The sequence below is a fragment of the Patagioenas fasciata genome, chromosome 6, assembly GCF_037038585.1.
Source record: "Patagioenas fasciata isolate bPatFas1 chromosome 6, bPatFas1.hap1, whole genome shotgun sequence".
In the NCBI taxonomy this organism is placed as follows: Eukaryota; Metazoa; Chordata; class Aves; order Columbiformes; family Columbidae; genus Patagioenas; species Patagioenas fasciata.
The window spans coordinates 37670121-37690539 of record NC_092525.1 but is presented as its reverse complement, the minus strand read 5'-3'; the positions used below and the strand labels follow the sequence as shown (position 1 = coordinate 37690539).

Sequence of the window (20419 nt, the reverse complement as noted above, 5' to 3'; positions counted from 1 at the left end):
ACCATCTCTCTACTTTTTAGGCTGGAATCTGTCCCCAAGAGCTCTATTTCTGCCTTACCGGTCAACCCTCATCCTGTGCCCGCTCGGGCCCCAGCAGATCTGCCTTCAGTGTCTGTCGCCAAGCAGCTGCACATGGTACCCCGAGGGTCTCAGCTGTATAACACTCCACAAGCAGATATGTTTTATCAAGATCCTAGAGGAGCTGCCCCACCATTTGAGCCAGCGCCCTACCAACAAGGTAAGTTTGAGACCAAACTCTCTATCTTTCATCTTCATAGCCATTAAAAATTGGAGTTTTCTTGCGTGTCATGTGGACTATAGTCACTAACGTGGTGATGGCATAATAAAATGGAAATGGTAGGATTTTTATGTCTTGACTGAGGACTCATATGAAAACAGGTTTGTATCCATCCAGTGTAGCAGATCATTTGTTCTTCAGTTCTTCCCAGCTAGGCTAAATCAGAGATGTAACATGGTAAACCTTAATTCAGTTTGACTTGGGGAAAATGGAAATAAGGCTTAACAAGCAGAGGGGTTTATGCGTGAGGGGTGAAAATACTTACACCCTTAATGAAAAGCATACGAGCGTACCAGAAATGTCTGCGCATGCACATGGTGGTAGAGACAAGTGCAATTAAGAGAAGGGCTGGGCACAAAAAAAAAAACCATAAGAAAGGAAATGAGATCAAAAGTTCTAAATACTAAAGAGATGAAGTGGAGAAAGAATATTGAAGGGGATTAAAACAAAAAGGTATGGTTATACATAAAGACAGAGAATGATTCTTATGCAACATAAGGTTGGAGAGAGAAATGACAAAGTGAAGTAAAGAAAAGTAAGGAATGGAAGACTGAAAGAAGTAGAAAGAAGAAAAAGCCCTAGAAAGGAAGGACACGCATACCCACAGTTTTTGAGAAAGTTGCAGAGCATTTTGAGGCAAAAAAGCTTACATTTGATTATTGTGTGCAAATGGAGATCCGAGTTGTCCACAAAATTTGATGCACACATTATTAATGATGAGCACATATTAATGCATAGTTCTAAATTATCCAGAGAGCCCAGACAAATTACTAAAATCTTCAGGTAACTAGGAGGTGTGATCGCAGAGTAGAAAAGCATTATAATTAATTTAGTGTTTGTTGATTCGCAGTACTGAAATTTCCTTCTGTTCTTCAAGAGGTAGAACAAATCTTTAGATAATTTTAAATTCTAATGAATCCAAGTTTTTTTACACAGGCAGTGGCTCTGATATGTTGAAACAAATTGGATTTTTTGGCTGCATGGGTAAAGATGTACAGGCTCATCTTCAGTTTGCTTTTTAGGTCTTGTCTAGCTAAAAGTATTACTATCAATCTGCAGAGACATTCTAGTGAATTATTCCTATTTTTGTGGCACCAGTGATAAGCTCAGTCTCACCACCTCTTCTCCAGCAACTGTGAGCTTTACACCTTGCTGGTATCTTATTTAGATAATTAAGCTGTGCCACTTGAGCTTTGGATCATATTTTGCTTTTTTGTGGCTAATTTTTGTGTAGAAATACAGGTTAGACAGTGGGGGCAAACAATAAATGGGAATTAATTTCTATCATTCTTTCATGATACTTGTAGAATGGAATGTTTGAAATGAGTGTGTTTTGTGAGCTGTGATTAATCACTTTCTTGAATCTGTTTGTTTTTTTCCTCTTGCTTTGTTTCAGGAGTTTACTATCCCACTCAGTCCATGTCTCGCTTTGTCCGACCTCCTCCATCCGCTCCTGAACCTGGGCCACCTTATTTAGACCATTACCCACCCTACCTTCAGGATCGTGTGGTGAGCCCCCAGTACACACAGCCGCAGCAGTACCCTCCTATGGGACAGCCCATATATCCGCCGCACTACGACAGCCGTCGCGTGTATCCCCCGGTCCAGCCGTATCAGCGAGAGGAGATGGTGCGAGGAAGCCCAGTGCCCATCGAGATACCACCAGTGGCCGTACCTCCCTACGTACCTGAATCCAGAGACAGATACCAGCAAACAGAGGGGTATTGCCCAGTGGCGCCTCATCTTGGTCAGATCAGACCTTCATGCCACAGGGTATGGCTTTTATATTGTGTTTTTGTAGTTGTTTGAGAGAGGAAGTATAAACTACTTGATTATATAAACTACTGATTATATATTATTTTTTAATTGCAGTAAGGTGATATTTTTTGTGAGGAAATAGGAGTTTGAATTTTTTAGGAAGGGTGCATTTGAAGCTAATAAACAGGCAGCTTAGTTACTGGTCAACTCTGCACTTACAATGAAGTTAAAATGTAAAAAAGTGGGCTGCTACTTAGTGCTCAGAGTAGAAAAGCATTATAATTAATTTTGGAAGTCACATATGGCCCTGACTTCTCCAACAAAGATTATTCTGGAGAGGACCACTCTCTTATTTACAGTGTGGGCATATGGTCACATGTGCGTTCTTGTGCTGCCCATCTGTGACTGACCATCTCCGTGCCTAAGTAAATAAATATGTGAACATACATCCCTTGATAAAGGAGATAAAATTTCTACTCTTCCAAATTTTCTTTCCTTTTAAGACTTGCCAACTGGAGGGTGTTCCTAGAAGTGTACAAGCCTGTTTGGGTTGATCTCCAGCTGGAATTGAGTCCTGTAGAGTAGTTTGACTGTAGCTGTCATTCAGAGGAATCGTATTACTGAGTCCAGGAAGCATTTTTCATGTAGCTCACAGATGTATTGGTTTTGAGTTTAACATATTTATGGGATATTTAATTCTATTGCGAAATGAATAATAAATGCAAACTAACTGGTACTAGGTTATGATTTGTAGAGTTCTAACACTTTTCCCCATATGACTAAAATGGACACTTGCCGTGCTGGAACATGTTCCAGTGGAAACTTTGCCAAGCTGGAACGCAGGGTCACATTGAGCTACCTGTGAGTTAAAAGATAAGTAGTATTAAAGTTAGAAACACTGAGTTAGTTGAGGATCTAATCAGTTTTAGGCAATTAACATTCCCTGCCCTTGGGATGTCTTGAACTAACGCTGACCAGTGTAGGAATGTGCACGTCCTATGTTAAACATAAAAGTTAACACATAGATTTCAACAAAGTGATTAGTTATTATTGTACTGATACTGTCTATTCATTGTTTTTCCTTTTATTGCAGTATATGGTTGCCATGTTTTTTAAGGTATGTCTGTCTTTGTTTCAGCCTCATCCCAGCCTGGATGAACTTCACCGACGAAGAAAAGAGATCATGGCCCAGCTAGAAGAGAGGAAGGTGATTTCTCCACCTCCTTTTGCACCATCACCAACTTTGCCTCACCCCTTTCATTCTGAGGAGGTAAGCATATTTTGACAAAAATGTGACTTCCTAGCATGTTTAGAAAATACTTAGTGTTTTCATGATAGGTGAAGACAACACGGAAATTAGAACAGTACAGTGTTGGCACATGGCGGAGGGGTAGGACTTTGGGAAGTCCTTATAGTGCAGTCTCCAGCCTCTTGACTGGCTGTTGGCTCTCTGATCTACCGCTGATCCTAAGCTATCTGCTCTTGGTGCAACCAAGAGAATTAGTTTGGAGCCATTATTAATTGTAGTCAGTCTTCATGCGCAGTGGACTTTGCTTCATTCGTTCCTGACATGTTTAGAGTTAAGTAACAGCACGATAGAGGTTTATTTTTTTTAACCAAGGTCAAAATATCACTTTCATACTGGCCAAGTGAACAGTCAGCACTGGGAGCATAGCCAGGTGATCAGAATTTGACGCATTTCATGCTTGCTGTGGCCAAATTCCAAATGGTGATGTATCTGATAAAAAAATAATCCTGGTGGTGCTTTTCTTCAAGTTGTTGAGCTATGTAGTGGTGGCTGCGAAGCTGCTTCTTCCCTTCACTTACAGAACCAGATTTTTGTTTTTGTACAGTACTTGGATGAAGACCTGAAGGTAGCTGGGAAATACAAAGGAAACGACTATAGCCAGTACTCTCCCTGGTCCTGTGACACCATCGGCTCCTATATTGGAACCAAAGATGCAAAACCCAAAGATGTCGTGGCAGCAAGGAGTGTGGAGATGGCGGTATGTAGTGATTAGGGGAGCTCGGCAGAAAAGCTGGTACTTCTGTCTTGGGAGGGACTCTTTGTTTTCCAGGATGATGGCAATGCTTGTATTTATGCTCAGAAGTGTGTTACAGTCACAGAATGCATTTGCAAGCTTGCAGAGTACTTCACTGGTTTTTACTTGAAGGGCTCTTTGTGATTTGTGACCGCAAGAATACCCAAAACTTGGATCTAACTCTGTGCTGCCCTTTTTTGAAGCCATGGCTGTGGTCTTATTTTTTGCTACTGCATTTTTGCTAGGTAAGTGCTGCAAAAGGAAGGGTGTCATCATTGGCCATCATGAATGTAAGAAAAAAAACCCAAAAAACCAGAATTCTGAAATACCACCACTATTCTGTTTCTTCCTAACATTCAAGCATCACTTGACAGCAAGAAGTGTGCTGGTAGCACATCAAGTAGGAAGACATTGAAGTCTTAAAGAGAGAGGACTGCTTAGTCTGAGGGACTGTTTTACAAAGATGCATCTGTTTTTCTTCTTCACCTCCCATCTGCAAAAGAGTTGTAGCATCTTTTGTTTATATATCATCACTGTCATGGTGACCTTTGGCCAATAAGGAGAGGAGTAAGGAATTTCTGTCCAGAATTTGTTCTTCCGTGGACATGTGCTCACCTGTTGCAACCCCTGAACTAAATCACAGGATTTTTCTGTTCAGCTTCCGTGAGCCCACAGACAGGCTTCCCTGCTTCCCCTCTGCATCTTTGGAATTAAATGCATCTGTTTTTCCATCCACTGAATTGCTTTCCTGTAAGACCTTGATGGCACTAGGTTAAATGGGAGCAAAAAGGATGCTTTCTCCCAGGAAAAGCAGAGCAAGAGAAGGCATCTTATCTTCATCTTTAAGTTTTTACATCTCCTTTTGCTCTCTGTCCTACGCAGTGTGTTTGCTCTGAGTCACAACACTGTCACATTTGACCTGGGGAAGTACTGAGATTATTCAGAATCAGCTTATTGCTGTCCAAGTGGCAGCATTCAGGAACCAGCAAACAGCTCTCATCTTTCATCCCTGCTGCTAGAAAACCGTGCAAACAAACTGGAACTCAATTAAGAGAGGTAATAGGGTTCTGGAGAAGCAGCCTCCTTTTTCATTGCTAAACAAAGCATTCTTCTGCCCCAGAGCTAGTTTTTGGGTAAGTGAATAGGATCTCTGCTGCGCTTCAGTTTTTCTCTCCTCACAGGAAAAAATTCTCAGGAGACCTTCAGTGCAGATGGCAAGTGAACTAATTCTTCCTTTTTTTGTTGTTCATAAGATATTCTTTTTTTCAAGCATAAGAATAGTATCATCTGAGAGTGCATAATGCTGGATTTTATGCAGATGGCATTGCAACTTCACTACATTCTTAGACCCCCACTAAGTAAACAGAAATAAATGACAATTATTGCTAGCATCCTAGAGACTTGAGATCAAAATGTCATTTTGTTTCGGAATTCTGAAGTAGATGCTGTCTAATGCCTTTTCCAGTTTCAATACATTGCATTTCTTAACTTCCACCTCAGTTGTGAGCCATTTCACCCCTTTATTCCTGCCCTAGCTCTGTTATTTTGTCTGTTTCTAGCAATCCTTTATCCTCACTGAAAGCTTACGGAGTTTTAATTTTGGACCATACTGAAGTGTTTGGCTTTCAGCCAGTCCTCTTTGTGTTGTAGCCCCACTTACCTTATTCTTTCTGCTGTACATAGCACTGTGCTACAGTTTCATTTCTTTAGCGAAGTCTTAACTTGATTTTTGGCAATTCTTACTGTGTTACGTTTTCTGGCAGCCAGCAGATAGCTTTCCCATTTAACTAAGCACTTTTTCTTAGTGAGTCTGTTTATTTCTGCTAATGTTTTGTGTTTATCTGGATGTGGTGATTATTTGAGGGGAGTGTAATTTTTTTGTGTGTTTCTTTTGTGTTGAGGAAGCTTTTTTAAATACATTTTTATTCTTGGTAACAACACACTGACTTGTGTTTAAGTTACTCCAGGTGACTTGTCCCATAACTGGCCTAACTTTAGCTCAGGAAAAGTTTTGTTAGGAATCTTTACGATAACCTGTTGTTTATTCTTTTAAGTAATTTAAGTCAAATTGACTTATCCTGCTAAATCCAACTTGTTTTACGTGCACATCTTTTCCTTTGTGACGGCTTGGCAAACTTCTTTGAGTAGAGAGAAAATATTTCATCTGTTTGTTTGCTAACCCAATCTGAAGCTGAGTTAGAAACCAGGATGTTACAAGCAGTTCGAGTCGTCTCTAGGCTGGTAGGTGTTATGGTTCTTAACGCTGACCTTCAGATAAATTTCTTTTGGACTTTGAAAGAAGTATGTGTTCCTCAGAGGTGTCTGCTGATCTCTTCTTTTATTCTGCAGGTTTTTTTCCCCTTCTGTCCCATTAGATTTTCTGTCTTAATTTCCATTTGCTGTTGCTCCCTTCTCTTAGACTTGTTCACAATTATGCAAGTGTTTCACAGTGGTGATAGTAATGATCATCTTAAGTTACACCGTTAAAGAGACATCAACAGTGGAGTTACAAACTGAAAAAAATAGGAAGACTAGTTGAAGAATGAAGGGAATAGAGAATACAAGAGAGATTTACTGTACTGGTACCAGCTTGTTGTAAAAGGAATGTGGGTTTTTGGTTTTCTTCTGAGTAAGTTTTTTTGACTGCCTCTTCTGTATCTTGGCTAGAATGTGGATAGTAAAGCCATGCGTGACCAGCGATTAGACATGCAGAGGAGAGCGGCAGAGACTGGTGACGATGACCTCATTCCATTTGGAGACCGGCCAACTGTGTCGAGATTTGGGGCCATCTCTCGTACCTCCAAAGCGATGTACCAGAATTCAGGTCCCATGCCGGCCATGGCGGTTCAGGGAGCTACCACCAAATCGATCATTTCAGGTACGGTGTGTGCTCTTGGATTTTGCAATTTTTCTTCAGTGCTATACAGCGTAGTACAAATTGAAGACAACCCCTGTAAACTTAATTCTAGTTTCAGAAATCTAAAAATGTATGTTATGCCACTAAAAATAACTCCAGATAGGGCTACACTGAGAAACCTGAAGAAAAAGGCTGCCACTGCTTCCTGCTCTAAGGACAGGTTTTGCATGTGTAGTGTTGTTTGTTGCTGTTTAGAAAAAGTTTTGTTCTGCTGATCCCTCTGAGATGAGGGTTCTTTTAAATCTGTTGTAATAGAATCCACTTTCTCAAATATATAATGCAAAACTGTCATAACAGAGTACTGCACTGCACTCCTACTTTATGGGTAGTTGCTGCTGCGAGCTTAGTACGGCCATTGTTTTATGTACTGTTAGGCAAAGCAAGCAGAGTAGGAGTGGTTTGTTCTCTACACATCTGGTTTTTAATCACATGTATAGTGTGGCTGTATGTCTTATTCCAAAAGTAATCTCTTTCTTGAGGTGCACTGAATCATGTTAAGAAAATACTTAATTATATTCTCCCCAAACTTCCTTCTAGATTTTTTCAGCAAACTGCTGGAAACAAAACAAAAAGTGATTTGCTTAATTCAAGCAGTAACTTTCTAGACTCTGTCAGAGGTAGAACTCTAGCTTTCCTGATAGCTTAATCTTCGAACTGGTGTTGACTAGGTGTCTCACAATTATTAATCAACTCGTGAGTCTTTTAGCAACTTAAGTAATTGCTCTCATGGCAGCTGTAAGCTTGTTTTTAGTCCCTGTCTCCCTGAGTGCCTGAACTCCTTCCCAATCTGGACTCTGGAAGGCTGTAGCAAATCTTGTTGGATGTGTAGGAAGAGTCGTGCATTGTGCATGTGAGACTGGTAACACGTAGTATTTTTGCGTTTGTTGCAGCGGAAGAAATGCTAGACATCCGCATTCTTAGGGGGATGATGTTTCTGGTTATTCTTTAATTTCTGTCCAGTACTGTGTGTTGGTTGAACTACTTAAAGGATAGTTTTGTAGTAATGTGATATGGTTTTCTTTCTGTTCACTGGCAGACTACAATCCTTATGGAACTCACAGTGGCTGGGGAGGCTCTCCATATTCTCCTCATCAAAATATACCTTCTCAGGGACGTTTCAATGACAGGTAGAATTGTTTTATTTTTCCTTTGCCTTTTCTTAAATTTCTTTTCTTTCTTTCTGTGCAAGCTGAACCAAGTTGTTTTTGTTTTAATCTAATTATTTTTTGCTTTTCTGATCCCAAAGGGAGAGACTGTCCATGTCAGATGTGGCTGGTCATGGGAAACAGTTGCCCTCAGCTGAACGAGAGCAGCAGCTGCGCATGGAGCTGCAGCAAGTAGACCATCAGATTAGCCAGCAGACACAAATGCGAGGACTAGAGGTTGGTACCGACATCTGGAAGAGCGGTGAGGGGTGGTATGGAGAGAGATGAAGCCAGTAAAGCTGCTTTTCATGTGTTGATGATCTTTCTCAGACTATAAGGATAACCAGTAACAATTCTGTGACGCTGGGCATCAGGGCTATGGTGCAAGTGTAAACCTCTCTGCGTAGCACCAGAAACTTCCCTGCTCTTCACGTGCAGATCAACACCATACTTGAATCTGTGCTCTGTGCACGTTTCTCTTTGCTTTTATTCTCTCTCTCACTTACTGGCCCCTCTGTTCTTCCCTTAACTCAGAGACAAACGTGTGGTGTAGACACCTGTTCCTCTTGGCTTTGCTGCCATTGAAAAATGTCTGATTTTTACGTACAGAAAGCTGAGATCTTCATCTGTTTCATGTTTGGCTTTGTGTTGTACCTCTTTATCTCTAAGTAGTGCAAGTCACAAGATGCAAGAAAAGAAAAGCTTAAGATATTTAGCTTAAAAAACTTAACTTTAATATTTTGTCTCCTTGCCTAGGAAAAAATGTAGTTGTGACATGAGGAAAGATGGGAGTCTCCATTTGTAAAAGAATTAATGAGCTGGAATCTTTGTATTTTGTTAGTCACAGAAGGACGCATGTCAAAGCATAATGAAAGAATTGTCTTAGAAAAGCTTTAGGTGTTGTTTTCTCCTAGGAAAATAATCAGTAAATATTTACTAGAAAACTACTCTTTGTACCTCAGCAACTATTCATATTAATGTTTTCCCAGAAGAAATTGCTGTAGGTATTGGGTAGCAGCTTCTGCTGAAACGATGGTTACTGAAGAACATGTGTTACAGAGAAGGGTTATTGCAGATTCATTGTAAGAGCTCACAGTTTTAGGTCACAGCAGCAGTTACAAGCAGTATGCATTTTTTAGTTACTTGAAACATAACTTGTGTTCTTGTGCTCTTGTTTGGGTCAAGAGGAGAAAATGTTTTAAATCTTGCATGTCTGCCTTTGCCATAATCGAAGAGTATTGAAAAGTTGCAAAACTCATAAGTGGTCTGCCTCTCCTGCTCATTATTATTGTGATTTTGGCAGTGGTAAATCCTGCGTGTCTGAGTTTTGAGCCTTGATTTTACCATAATGTGAATTTCTGAAAACTCATTGGTTATTTTGAGCAATAACAGCTTTCAATTTCTGTCTTGTGTTCAAAGCTGCAAGTAGATACTTGAAATTCAGGAGGCTTGATTTACCTGCTACAAGGTTGTAGCAATTTCTTAATTCATTCAGCCTGAGCGTGAAGAACTAGATTGTTTGGTTTTCTTCTCAAATGAGCATTTCTGCTTGTAAACCAACCAGACATTCTGTTGTGTGGAGTAGTAGCTTAAAGGCAGAGCACACACTTATGGAACCGATTCCCAAATACTAACAAGTTTTTGGAGTGACTGGTGTGGTTACTGCTTTGAGTTGGCTGCTAGGAACTTGCAGTTTGGGAATCACTGTGGTCACTTGCCCCTCTCTGTTCTTGTGCTTTCTAATCTGGGCCAGCAGGGAGCTTACATACTGACATCCATGTCCATGGAGATACTTTATATGGTTTAGCAATAATACTGGCTCTGCTGTAGAATTTAATAAATTCTACTACTGTAAAATAAAACAGCAGATTTGCTTTTACTCTTTTGTGATCTATAATGGCTTTGTTCATGTGCTTAATCTTAGTTTTGAGAAGGGAAAGGTGTATGGGGAAAACCCATGCAAATTTATTACAGTAAAAGGTATTTAACACTGCTTGTTTAAAAGTGAAAGACTTGTCTACATGTAAAAAATATTTAAACTTGCATTAAAAAAATACTAAAACTTGCCTTGAAAGTGATTTTGATTGGGACGTTGTTAAACCTGGAGAGAGAAGGCCTTAGTTTTGCAAAGCAGCAATGCTCTCGATGATGGCGTAGAGCTCTTTCTGTGCTTGGTTGTTGTGTGCTCAGTTGTGTATGTGCTTGGCTTTATGCATTTAGGCTGTTAGTAACAGGCTGCTGTTGCAGAGGGAGGCGACTACCCTGGCAGGCCAACCACAGCCCCCAGCCCCGCCTCCCAAGTGGCCTGGGATGATCTCAAGTGAGCAGCTGAGCTTGGAGCTACACCAGGTGGAAAGGGAAATTGGGAAGAGAACCCGGGAGCTGAGCATGGTGAGTGCTGTGGGGGTGGGAAGGCAGAGAGAGGGAGAGCCGTGGTGCAGCCCTCTTAGCCTGCCAAAGAGGTTCTCTGGATGACCACAGCTGGACTCATCCGCCTCCCTCTTCACCTCTTTAGTCTTCAAAACCTTCTGAGAATTACTTGAATTCGAATTCTGGCCACTTGAAAATATTCTGCTGTTATTTTGTTGCCACTTGGAAATAAGTGTGGTGCTGAATTTGGTGAAAACTGTGAATCATCTCCAAGGTCACTGTGCCATGAGTTGTATAAACTGCTTTAACACAGAAAACATTGTCTGCAGGTACAGGCTAGTGTTCAGAAGTCTGTGTGCTGTTACAGTCTATGGTCTTCGCTTGTTGTTACAAGAATCATCCCTTCCTTTCAGGAAATCTTGTGTCCTGAGGGGAGGAGCGTATCTTACAGAGTCTGTTTTCTTGTCTTACGGCTTTTGCGGGTTACAACATGTGACTCCAGTTTACAGGCCTTCATCATCAGTCCAAAAGGGTGAAGCCTCAAATTCTTCTAACACAATGTTAAAGAATGTTTCTTCTGTCCTGTTTTTAAAGGAGAGTCAGTCTTCACTGGATATAAAAAACAAACTGGGCACCACTAAACAGACAGAAAATGGACAATTAGAGCCGCAGAGCAAGGCTCCAGCTGAGGACCTCGCACTGACATTCAGGTAACAGGGGTTTTCAGTCTGTCTTTGTATCACAGGAGAATGACTTAAGCAGGGTCACTCTCTGGTATAGAGGTAATACCACTTGCCTCACATTGATACCACAGCGTCTGCTATGAAAATATTACATAAATCAGGTTTTTGTAGTGCAAGCATCAATTAAGGGCAATTTCAGCTGATTAGTTAGTGAGTGGAATGAGACTCTGTATCAGTTAACACAACAGAAGAATTATAATCTTTCTGAGACCAGAATTCCATCTGGTTAATATTGGATGCTTAGTAAGAAGGAGCAGGAAACAACCAGCCATAAAAGAAAACTTTATCTGCTGCTTTAGTTTCAGAGGAAAGAAATGTTCCAAATGTGAGAGGAAAGTTATTCCATCCCGCTAAGGTTTATGATGTGGATGTTCTCTAGGAAGGTATGGAACTCTGAAACTAAGTTCACTTTTATTTGTAGGCAGCAATTTTTATTTGTATAGATGTTGGGATTGATTTAAACTCACATTTGATAGTCAATTGAAGTAAGTTGTTGTCTGGGAATGCTGGAAATCTACATAGCAAGTGTTTTCAGATGGCTGCAAGCATCTGGGAGTACTCAGACTACTGCTTTGAACAGGAGAACCTCAGGTGTTTCATCAGGTTTGCATAACGTCATGTGAGCAGTTTGGAATCTGGATATTTATTCAGAAAGTGTATTCAGAAAATGCATACCTCAATTGTTTCGGAAGTCTGTATTTCTTATAACTGATCCTTGAGTTCGGTGCTGCAGCATTAGATTGAGGCCTTCAGAGCAGAAACTGATTTTTTTCTGTATCAAATTCTGGAAGTAAAGAAATTGAAACAACTATTTCTTCTTTAAAAACGGAAAAATTAAGATGCTCCAGATAAGTTAAATGTTCTGGAGTGTCTGCATTGTACAGATATATACTGTACATCTTCTGGCATATACTGAAATAGCTTGCAAAATACAACTAATCTAGAACCATAAAAATATGTAGTCTTTTTTTCTATGAGCCTTGTATCAGTTCTTTGTCAGGTAAGTACTTCCAGTATACCTGGCAACGTATTTATTATACAAGACAAGTCTTTCATATTTGTTGCTGCAACATCTCAAGGAACAGTTGTGAAAATATGCAAAGTCCTTTTTACTTAAATGAGAAATCTCATTAATTACTTCTCTTCCCCGCCTCCTGCTTTCTTCTCACTGCTTCCTTTCAGCAGCGACGTTCCAAACGGATCACCCTTGACACAAGAGAACATTGGCCTCCTGTCCAACAAGACAGCATCTCTCAGCCTGTCGGAGGACCCAGAGGGAGGAGGAGACAACCAGGACTCCCAGAGAGCGGGAGTTTCGCCCACGTCTGCTCCATGAAGTGAGGCCAACGTACCCCAGAGTTCATTTTGCTGGGGTCTTGGTAGCTTCCGTCACATTTTTTTTTCCAAGGGCGATCGGAGAAACCCAGGAGCAACAGCAGTAGCAGAGCAGCAGGTCCAGAGGCAATGTGCACAAACACAACTACTAGAAACAAATCCTGCACATAGTTCACATTAACGCATTTTTTAATTAAAAAAAAAAATATGAAAATTAGCAGTATCTGCAAGCGATTCAAATTAAATTTGTTTTTGTTCTGTGAATGAACTTTATTTTAATAACTTTGGACGCCTTGGATCCCAGGGCTTAAAAAAAAAGATATTATATATATACTCTGTTTGATTAATTGTATGATCTTAATGAAGTAGGTTTTTTCTTTTATTTTGGTATTATTACATACCCAGTGCATAGTTCCCTATCATCTTAATTTTTCAATGACTAAAACAATGTGGTCACTTCCTTAAATGGTTTAAAGGTAAACAAGGAATGGGGGTTGGAGAGTAGCTGTGAATTACGGTGTCAAAAGATGTGCAGCAAACTTCATTCTTAAAACAATTTTTCCCATCATAGCTAGGAACTGAACCCTATCTTGTGTGAGACTGTTTGCTTAAATTATTTAAGTTTAAACTACAAGTGACGGAATCTTTGTGATGCAACAGATACAGTCCTTTTTATATGTCCCAGCACAGCATATGTAATTAAAGAGCGTAAGAAATTAAGTGTCCAACATATATTCTTTTAGGGTTGTTGGCCTTTTATTTGCTGTTGGCACTGGAGAGGTCAGCAGAATGCAGACCCATCTGCTACAGCACAGGTGTTTCTGAAGCTCGTTACCGGGGGATTGTGCTAGAGAAGCTTAACGAACCACTGAAGGTTGTGCAGCCCTGACTGAGGCAGAATCTCTAACCTTATGATCCCTCTGCTTCCTGTTTCTATGCAGTTGCTGGAAGGATGTTAACTGCTGATGAGCTGGCAAACCAGGTTAATTTATCTTGCATTTGCTGGGGTTTCTTTCCCCTTCTCATTTTGCCTTTAAAACACGCTCACCCAGACTCTACACAAGTACCTTGATGCAGAGGGACTTGCCTTTTGAAACAGGTCTTTCATGGATGCCTCCTTCTCAGCAACTATTGTCTTTTTCTTCCTTGCTATTTTATTATTAAAAACATAGTAACTTCCTCTATAACTTGATTTTTTTGTTTTATTCAGTGATACATGTTGTTTAATTGTAATGATGTTGTGAGGACCTTTCACCAACATCTTTGATTCTCATGTGTCAGTGATGTCAATCTTTAAAAAATAGAGGCGAAGTTTTATTTCTCTTTTAAAGTTGGCATTGTTTAAGGTCTGTATTAGAATTTGACACCTGAGAATCAATCTGCAGCTTCTCTGCCTTCCTTCCTAGATTCCCCTTGTACTGGGGAAAAGTTGCATCAAAAGGATCGCTTCAGGTACAGCAAGGATCCTGTCAGAAGTGCTGAAAAACAAATGTTGCTTGATAGAGAGCTAGTGTGCTACTTCTCCAAGCAGATGCTTTGTAAGCGTAAGTTGGAGAAGCTCTAAGCCTTTCTACATGTTTTCTTTCAAAGTTAAAGAAATGAAAGAGGTTTAATTCTTGCTGCACATTTTTTGGCTATTTTGACACACACTGGGCTGAGACCCTGTACACAAAGAACTCTGTGGAGAATGATTTTTCAAGTGCTGCTCGCTCCTTCTTGGCCTGTTCTCATTTGTTTTTCCTTTCTGAGTTAGACTACTAAATCGGGAAGCACTGGTTATGTAATAAATTACTGCATTGCTTTGGTTGGGTAAAGCAAGAGTTAATAAACTTTCTTGGTTTTTAGTTTTTTTCCTTAACCTTAACTCCTGCTGAGGTCATAGCAACCTTGGGCTAAGCTTTGCATTCATCATACTGTTAAATAAAACAAAATGGGGGGTGGGAGGGGATACAGTCCCACTATTGCCTACCAGTAGGAGAGTCCAAACAGAAGACTCTTTTGAGTAGCAATTATTTAATTTGCCCAGTCAAGGCACCGCGTTTATATACTATTTCACATTGAATTTGATTATGCCCTACAGACCTGGCTGGTCAAGGATTTGATACACATATTGGCTTGGGATTCGAGCTTTCTTTTTTATTTAAATAAAAATTTATATATAAATATATATATACATATATACATAGTTATATCTGTATATATATTGGGTATGTTTTAAGAATTTTTTCGCATGAGCGCAGCTGTTGTGATCAAATGTCTGGGAGGTAGAAGCACTGAACAAAAATAAAGGCATTTTTCAGCACACATGCCCACACTTTCCATATGTCTTCACAGGGGTTTATTTTGCTCTTAGTTGAACTTTGGCCTCTTCATTGCCTAAAGCAGTTTTGAAGCTTGCTCTCTTTTTTTAACCCTTCTTAACGTTTGGCAAAGAATCATCTTTGCAGTAGAACAGCTTCGTCTACACCTTATCCCCATCTATCCATATCTCCTACTCGAGGCCTCACATTACAGCCGCTCCCCGTTGAGCCAAGCACAACTAGGCTGAGTTTTGAGCCCGTCAGGTCTGTTCCTCCCTTCTCTGCTCTGGAAATGACGATGATGAACCTGCTCACAAGTCAACTGACCCAGGCACTGTGCCCTGTTCTCCCATCCTTTAGTGCAGAGCACCACTGTCAGGTCAGCCTCCTCCTTGCTTTTAATTAGTTTTACTTCTTCCTGCTGTGTCTTTATTAACACAGGGAGCTCATTTTAGTTGAGATAATTAGTGCAATATTCTAATTTAGGAGGACAAGCCCAGAATGTACCTTTTTTTTTGGCTGCAGTAATTCTTGATGTAAAATTTTTGGAAGACGGTTGTATAAGATCTGCTTTGAACCTACAGATTTGTTTTCAACACTAGGAAGAAAATCTGAAGGGGGGGGAAAAAAACTTGTTACCGTTTATTACTTGGGCCAACTAGTTTCCTTACCAGGTTAAGGATTAGTTTTTCCTCCACTTCTGCTCCTGGAAGGAATTCTGCAGTAAGAACTTTTCAGGTTGCTGGCCTACATATGGTGAATTCTTCCAAAACCTGTGGATTAGAAGGGAGACCTTACTGTTGGGGTTTTTCCTCCATTATCCAGCTCTCCATGCTGTACTTTGTGCATAGTGTCCTTGTTCTGATCGGTGTCGCCAGGTGAATGCCCTGTTTGCCCAGTATTATAGTTTGGCTTCTCAAATAGTTCGTTTAATATCCACCAACAATATTGATTTTTTTTCTTTTGGCTTGTTTTTTTTTTTCCTCTCCTCTTCTTGTCCTTTTTCTGGGGTTTTTTTTGCAGAAGTTTAGTTGATGGAACAAGTCGAACAGCAAAATTCAGTGCATGCTTTTAAGTCTTTCTGGAAGCTGCACCTAAAATTTTCCCTCTTTGTGGAAAAGCATTCTAGTAGAACTGGGAGGACAGTTCTACATATAGAAGAACCATTCATGGTTACAGTAAATAACCAGGGAATGAAAATTAATGGAGTAATTATCTTACTACATTCATTTTTGTAGTGCATCTTTATCCCACTTGTACAGGAATACTGTCCACCTCTGAAACCTGTCTTGGCTTGCAAGTAGTTTAGTTTCTTCTGCTTGGGCAAAGAAGACAACAGTATTACAATGGTGTTAGGGCACTACTGCATCATTTGGTAGGTAGGTTCCATTTTCTACTGCAGTAAACAGCTTTGGACCCTTATTGATACCTGGGTTTCAGCCCCAGCACAGACAGACCCTCCAGAATAGGGAGCTTCAAGTGTTAGGTTAAGCTTTAGTATGTCAAGCAGAGATTCAGTCAGTGTAGAAATGATGTTTGTTTATTCTGGAGTGTTATTTTCCTTCTCCTTCTGTCAACATTTCTTCTTCCTTTCCTGTGACCTAGTTCTCTTAATAGGAGAAACTTAACCTTTTCTTTTGCCCCTCGTGTATTCTGTTGTATCCTGTCCCATTTTAGAGTACACTTTTTAGAATTTAGATCAGAGCACTTTTCAGACTCGCAGCACTGTTATCCCCTTTCTTAAGTTCTCTGTGTAGTTTCTTCTGAGCTGTATTCTCTACCTTCTGTCCATCCCTTCCTTCCTTTCCTTCTGTGGTTTGCCCCTTCACCCTCCCTGATTGTGTAACAGTGACAGCTTGCTGCCTCAAAACAGAGCATTCAAATGAATTCGCTTAGCCAATAACTTCTGTGAAGTTGCCTTTTCTAATGGTGTTATTACTCAGTGATGCACAAATGTGATATTGCCCCTACTGGTAGGCAAACGGGGGATCTGTATAAACATGGTAAACTGCTGTTTTTCTTTAAAGGAGAGCCAAAGACTTGTGCTTTACACTTTTTTTTTTTCCTGGTGTAGCCGTTTGAATTGTCAAATCTTTGTAGGATTTTGTGAGTTGACTGTATTATCCTAATAACAATTTGCAAAAGTTAATGATTGTCAGGCCTTATCCGTGCATTGAATTGTGGAAAATCATTCCATTTAGTTGTACAATTTGCGATGCATCTGGAGTATTCGAACACGTTTTCAGTCTCTCATGCATTCTCTCAGCTGCCAGAATGGCTCATCTAGAAAGGGAGAAGGAATGTAGAAATTTTATATAATCAAAGAAGCCTTGTCTTTAAGTGTTTAAAATTAATACCCATTTACAATTTCTTCAGTTACAGTGAAAGATAAATCTGTGTTACAAATGTGACTGACTTTTAAGCCCATTGGAACTGAAAAGACTTGTCAAACTGGAGCATTACATTAAATTAGATGTGGAAGAAGCAAACTCGTATGATGATATTGTCTCGACAGCACGGACTGAGTAAGGTGGGGCAAATCCTGTATTAGAAAGGGCTGGGAGTGAGGCTTTTCATTGCTAATACAAGAAAGCTGCTTGCATTTTCCGTCCTTGACCTAACTTTTAACCTCTTGGAAGTTTTGACTTGCAGAGAGAAGTCTGTAAGGCAGAGTAGCATAAACCCTCATTTCCATTTATAAATCTAGACTATAATGAAGCAGACTTACAGGATAGTTATCTGAAGAACCCCAATATAAAGTATCTTTGGTTGACTAGCTATTTCAGAGCCGGTTCCATGGTCCAAGAAATGGAGTGCTAATAATCAGGAGGCTCAGCAGGAGGGCTAACTCATTTTCTCTGTTCTAAAATGGGGAGGAAAACAAACATACAAACAGGGTGCAAGTTTTGTGCTTGTCTGTGTGTATATGAATAAGATTTTGTAGGCCTAGAATAGATGGAAGGAGCACAGAGCAAGGATGGGGCACAATGTTACCTTCATATTTTGTCATCATTCACTTCCCAAAACACACCCTTCCTATTCCCGTCTCCTAATGTTGGCAGCACCGATTTAAAAACAACCAAAATAAAGTGTGGCAGCAGCTTAATTTCTTGTATCACAATAAATCAGTTCCCCTGGATTAAAAAAGGAAGCGAACGTTCTTGAGTTGTCTAAATGGCGATTTAGACACAAACTGGAAAAAACATTTGCCTTGCTTGAGCAGATGTAAACTCTGAATTTGAGGCAAGTGAAGCTGGCTCTTCTGAGCCACCTGAAAGGTATAGCCTTGCTGCTAACAGTTACTTGCGATATACAAGCATATGGATTATGTAGCACAAATGGAGCTGTTCTCAGACCACATATAGTCCCAGGTGTCAAAAACTTCATTGGGAATTCTCTTTCCCACACGCAGCTGTTAACAGCTGCATTATCTTCTGTTGAAATGTCAGGAGGATGAAAGGCTAGAGTAAGTTAGTTCAAGTTTCACAATATTAGTAAGTGATTTTGGGGAATGCTATCCCAGCAGTGTCCTTATACAGTTAACTTGTGGTCTTTATTCTTGTGTAGGAAGAAGAATGTAACAGCTTAGTGTTATCGCAGTCTTCAAGACGCTTCTTGTGATGCAGGTAGAGCCTTGATTAGTAGGAAAATGAAAACAAATTTAATATTGTTTTTCTCTATAATTTTATTTCCCAATGGCAAGTGTAATATCGTGCTGTGGAAACTCTTTGAACACTAAGCAAAGAGTGCAGCTTTTTCTGAAACTTCACAACAAAAAGAGCACATGGGAATGTGGATTTGTCTGCATCAGGAGCATCCCAGTCATTTTAAGCTTAAAATAGATTACTATAATAATCAAAATTGGATGCCTATAGCTCAATAACCTAAATAATTAGCTCATCTTTCCCAGGCAGTCTTTGCAATTTCAGTGAGTTTGTGTATGGTTTTAGTGGAAATCACCAGGTATTCAGCGTTTGGAGAAGTTTAGGTATCTGCTGCATCCAGCAAGTTGGGTGTCTTTGGACAACTGATTCTTAGATTTAGAATTTTTAGGGAAAACAACTATCAACTTCAATTTGAAAAAATACATTCTTGGGAAAAATGGTAGCAACAGGTGCTGCAGTGTCTCTGAAAATAAGAAGCATTAGAGATGATGGAATTATATTTGAAAAGTATATGGGACAATATATCTGTAAGAAAAAAATCTTGTGGAGTGTTTGATGTTTAAGAAATTAGTTGCTTCTTTGTAATGTTAAAAGGATTTTTATTAATAATTCTGTGGCAGACAGTACTCGCAAGTCTTTGGCATCCAAACCAGATTGTATATTGGATGGATCCCACAACTGGATGTGTGCACTGACCTCTTTATTTCTGGATTAAAAAAAAAACCAACAACTTGATAGCAGCGTTTTCTAAATGTATAAAGCAACCTGAGACAGAAGAGAGGCCACCCTGTTCCTGTCACCGCTGCCACACAGGTTACAATTGGTACCTTTAATCCGCAACCTCTCCGCAGTGAAGCTGCTGTAACATGGGCAAATCGAACACATCAAATGACTTCCATTTTTTTTCTCATTTTAAGGACTTCCCATTACTCCTTTGGCCTCTGCTTGCTGTGTGAGCAGCCTCTATGCCAAGAGAAGCTTTTCTTGAAGCCAGCTTAACAACTGTGCTGTAGCTTGATCATTTTTTCCCCGTTTTCTATGACTGGTAGCATTGTGTCAAGCTCTTTCCCCATTGTATTTGTTGCAATGGGGAGGAAGAGGTGAGGCAAGGCACATGTGGGAGGAGGGAGAAAGAGTTGTGGAAGCTTCTAGATGACAGCTCCCACCCCCTCTTTAAAACCATCAACTTCCAGTTGTGGGATTTCTCTATAGATGACGTTTTTTCCTCTTTTTATTTGTAAGCCTAGTTTTCTTTGATCTTGGTAGTTCCATAAAAGTCTCCCCGAGACATTCTGCAGTCATTATCACCTTTTTGGGTGGAGTTTATTTTATTTTTTTGGTTTGTTTGGTTTTTTAAATAACTTTTTAACATTGGTGCATATATGCTTGGGATAGAGCTCATGTAATTTTCCAATCGTATTGATTGTATGTGATTGTGCCCTGCAGAGGTATATGTAACAAAAAATTAAATAAAAAGGATAGTCTAGGCAATAAAGGAGACCATGAGATTTGTTGAGTCAGGTTATCAGCTATTTCTTGACTTTATTTAGGATCCTGGATAAATGAAATACCCTGTCTACTGTTCTCATAAGTCAATGCTAAACAAAATGTCATGGATTCTCTCTGTTGAGCTAGTGTTTTTCTTGCTTTTCTTCTCATTCTGCTGGTTTCTTCCTTTCCTGCTTCTCTTCCCTGTCTAAAACAAACCCGAAATTTCTTGAACCTTTATGAGAATGGCTGACTCTGGGTTGGTATTGTGAATATTTATTGTTTGTAACTATGAAAACATTTTTAATAGGAATTAAGTAGAATGTATTGTAAGAATTCCATAAACTGAATTCTTGGC

General features: G+C 39.9%; 1 protein-coding gene across 10 annotated transcripts in view; it reads left to right on the top strand.

The window, feature by feature from the left end:
- Positions 1–20089, top strand: part of RC3H1 (ring finger and CCCH-type domains 1) — a 61066-nt gene extending 40977 nt beyond the window's left edge. For 4 of the 10 annotated variants that reach the window (XM_065841734.2, XM_065841732.2, XM_071810563.1 and 1 more), the window contains exons 11-20: positions 21–238; positions 1695–2071; positions 3195–3326; positions 3892–4062; positions 6766–6976; positions 8052–8142; positions 8262–8397; positions 10381–10551; positions 11125–11240; positions 12456–20089. In XM_065841734.2, coding sequence (XP_065697806.1) covers positions 21–238; positions 1695–2071; positions 3195–3326; positions 3892–4062; positions 6766–6976; positions 8052–8142; positions 8262–8397; positions 10381–10551; positions 11125–11240; positions 12456–12609 — 1777 coding nt within the window. In that variant the 3' untranslated portion in view covers positions 12610–20089. The remainder of the gene's footprint in view (positions 1–20; positions 239–1694; positions 2072–3194; positions 3327–3891; positions 4063–6765; positions 6977–8051; positions 8143–8261; positions 8398–10380; positions 10552–11124; positions 11241–12455) is intronic. The other 6 variants (XM_065841736.2, XM_065841737.2, XM_065841733.2 and 3 more) reach the window with 6 other exon arrangements.
- Positions 20090–20419: the final 330 nt, after the last annotated feature.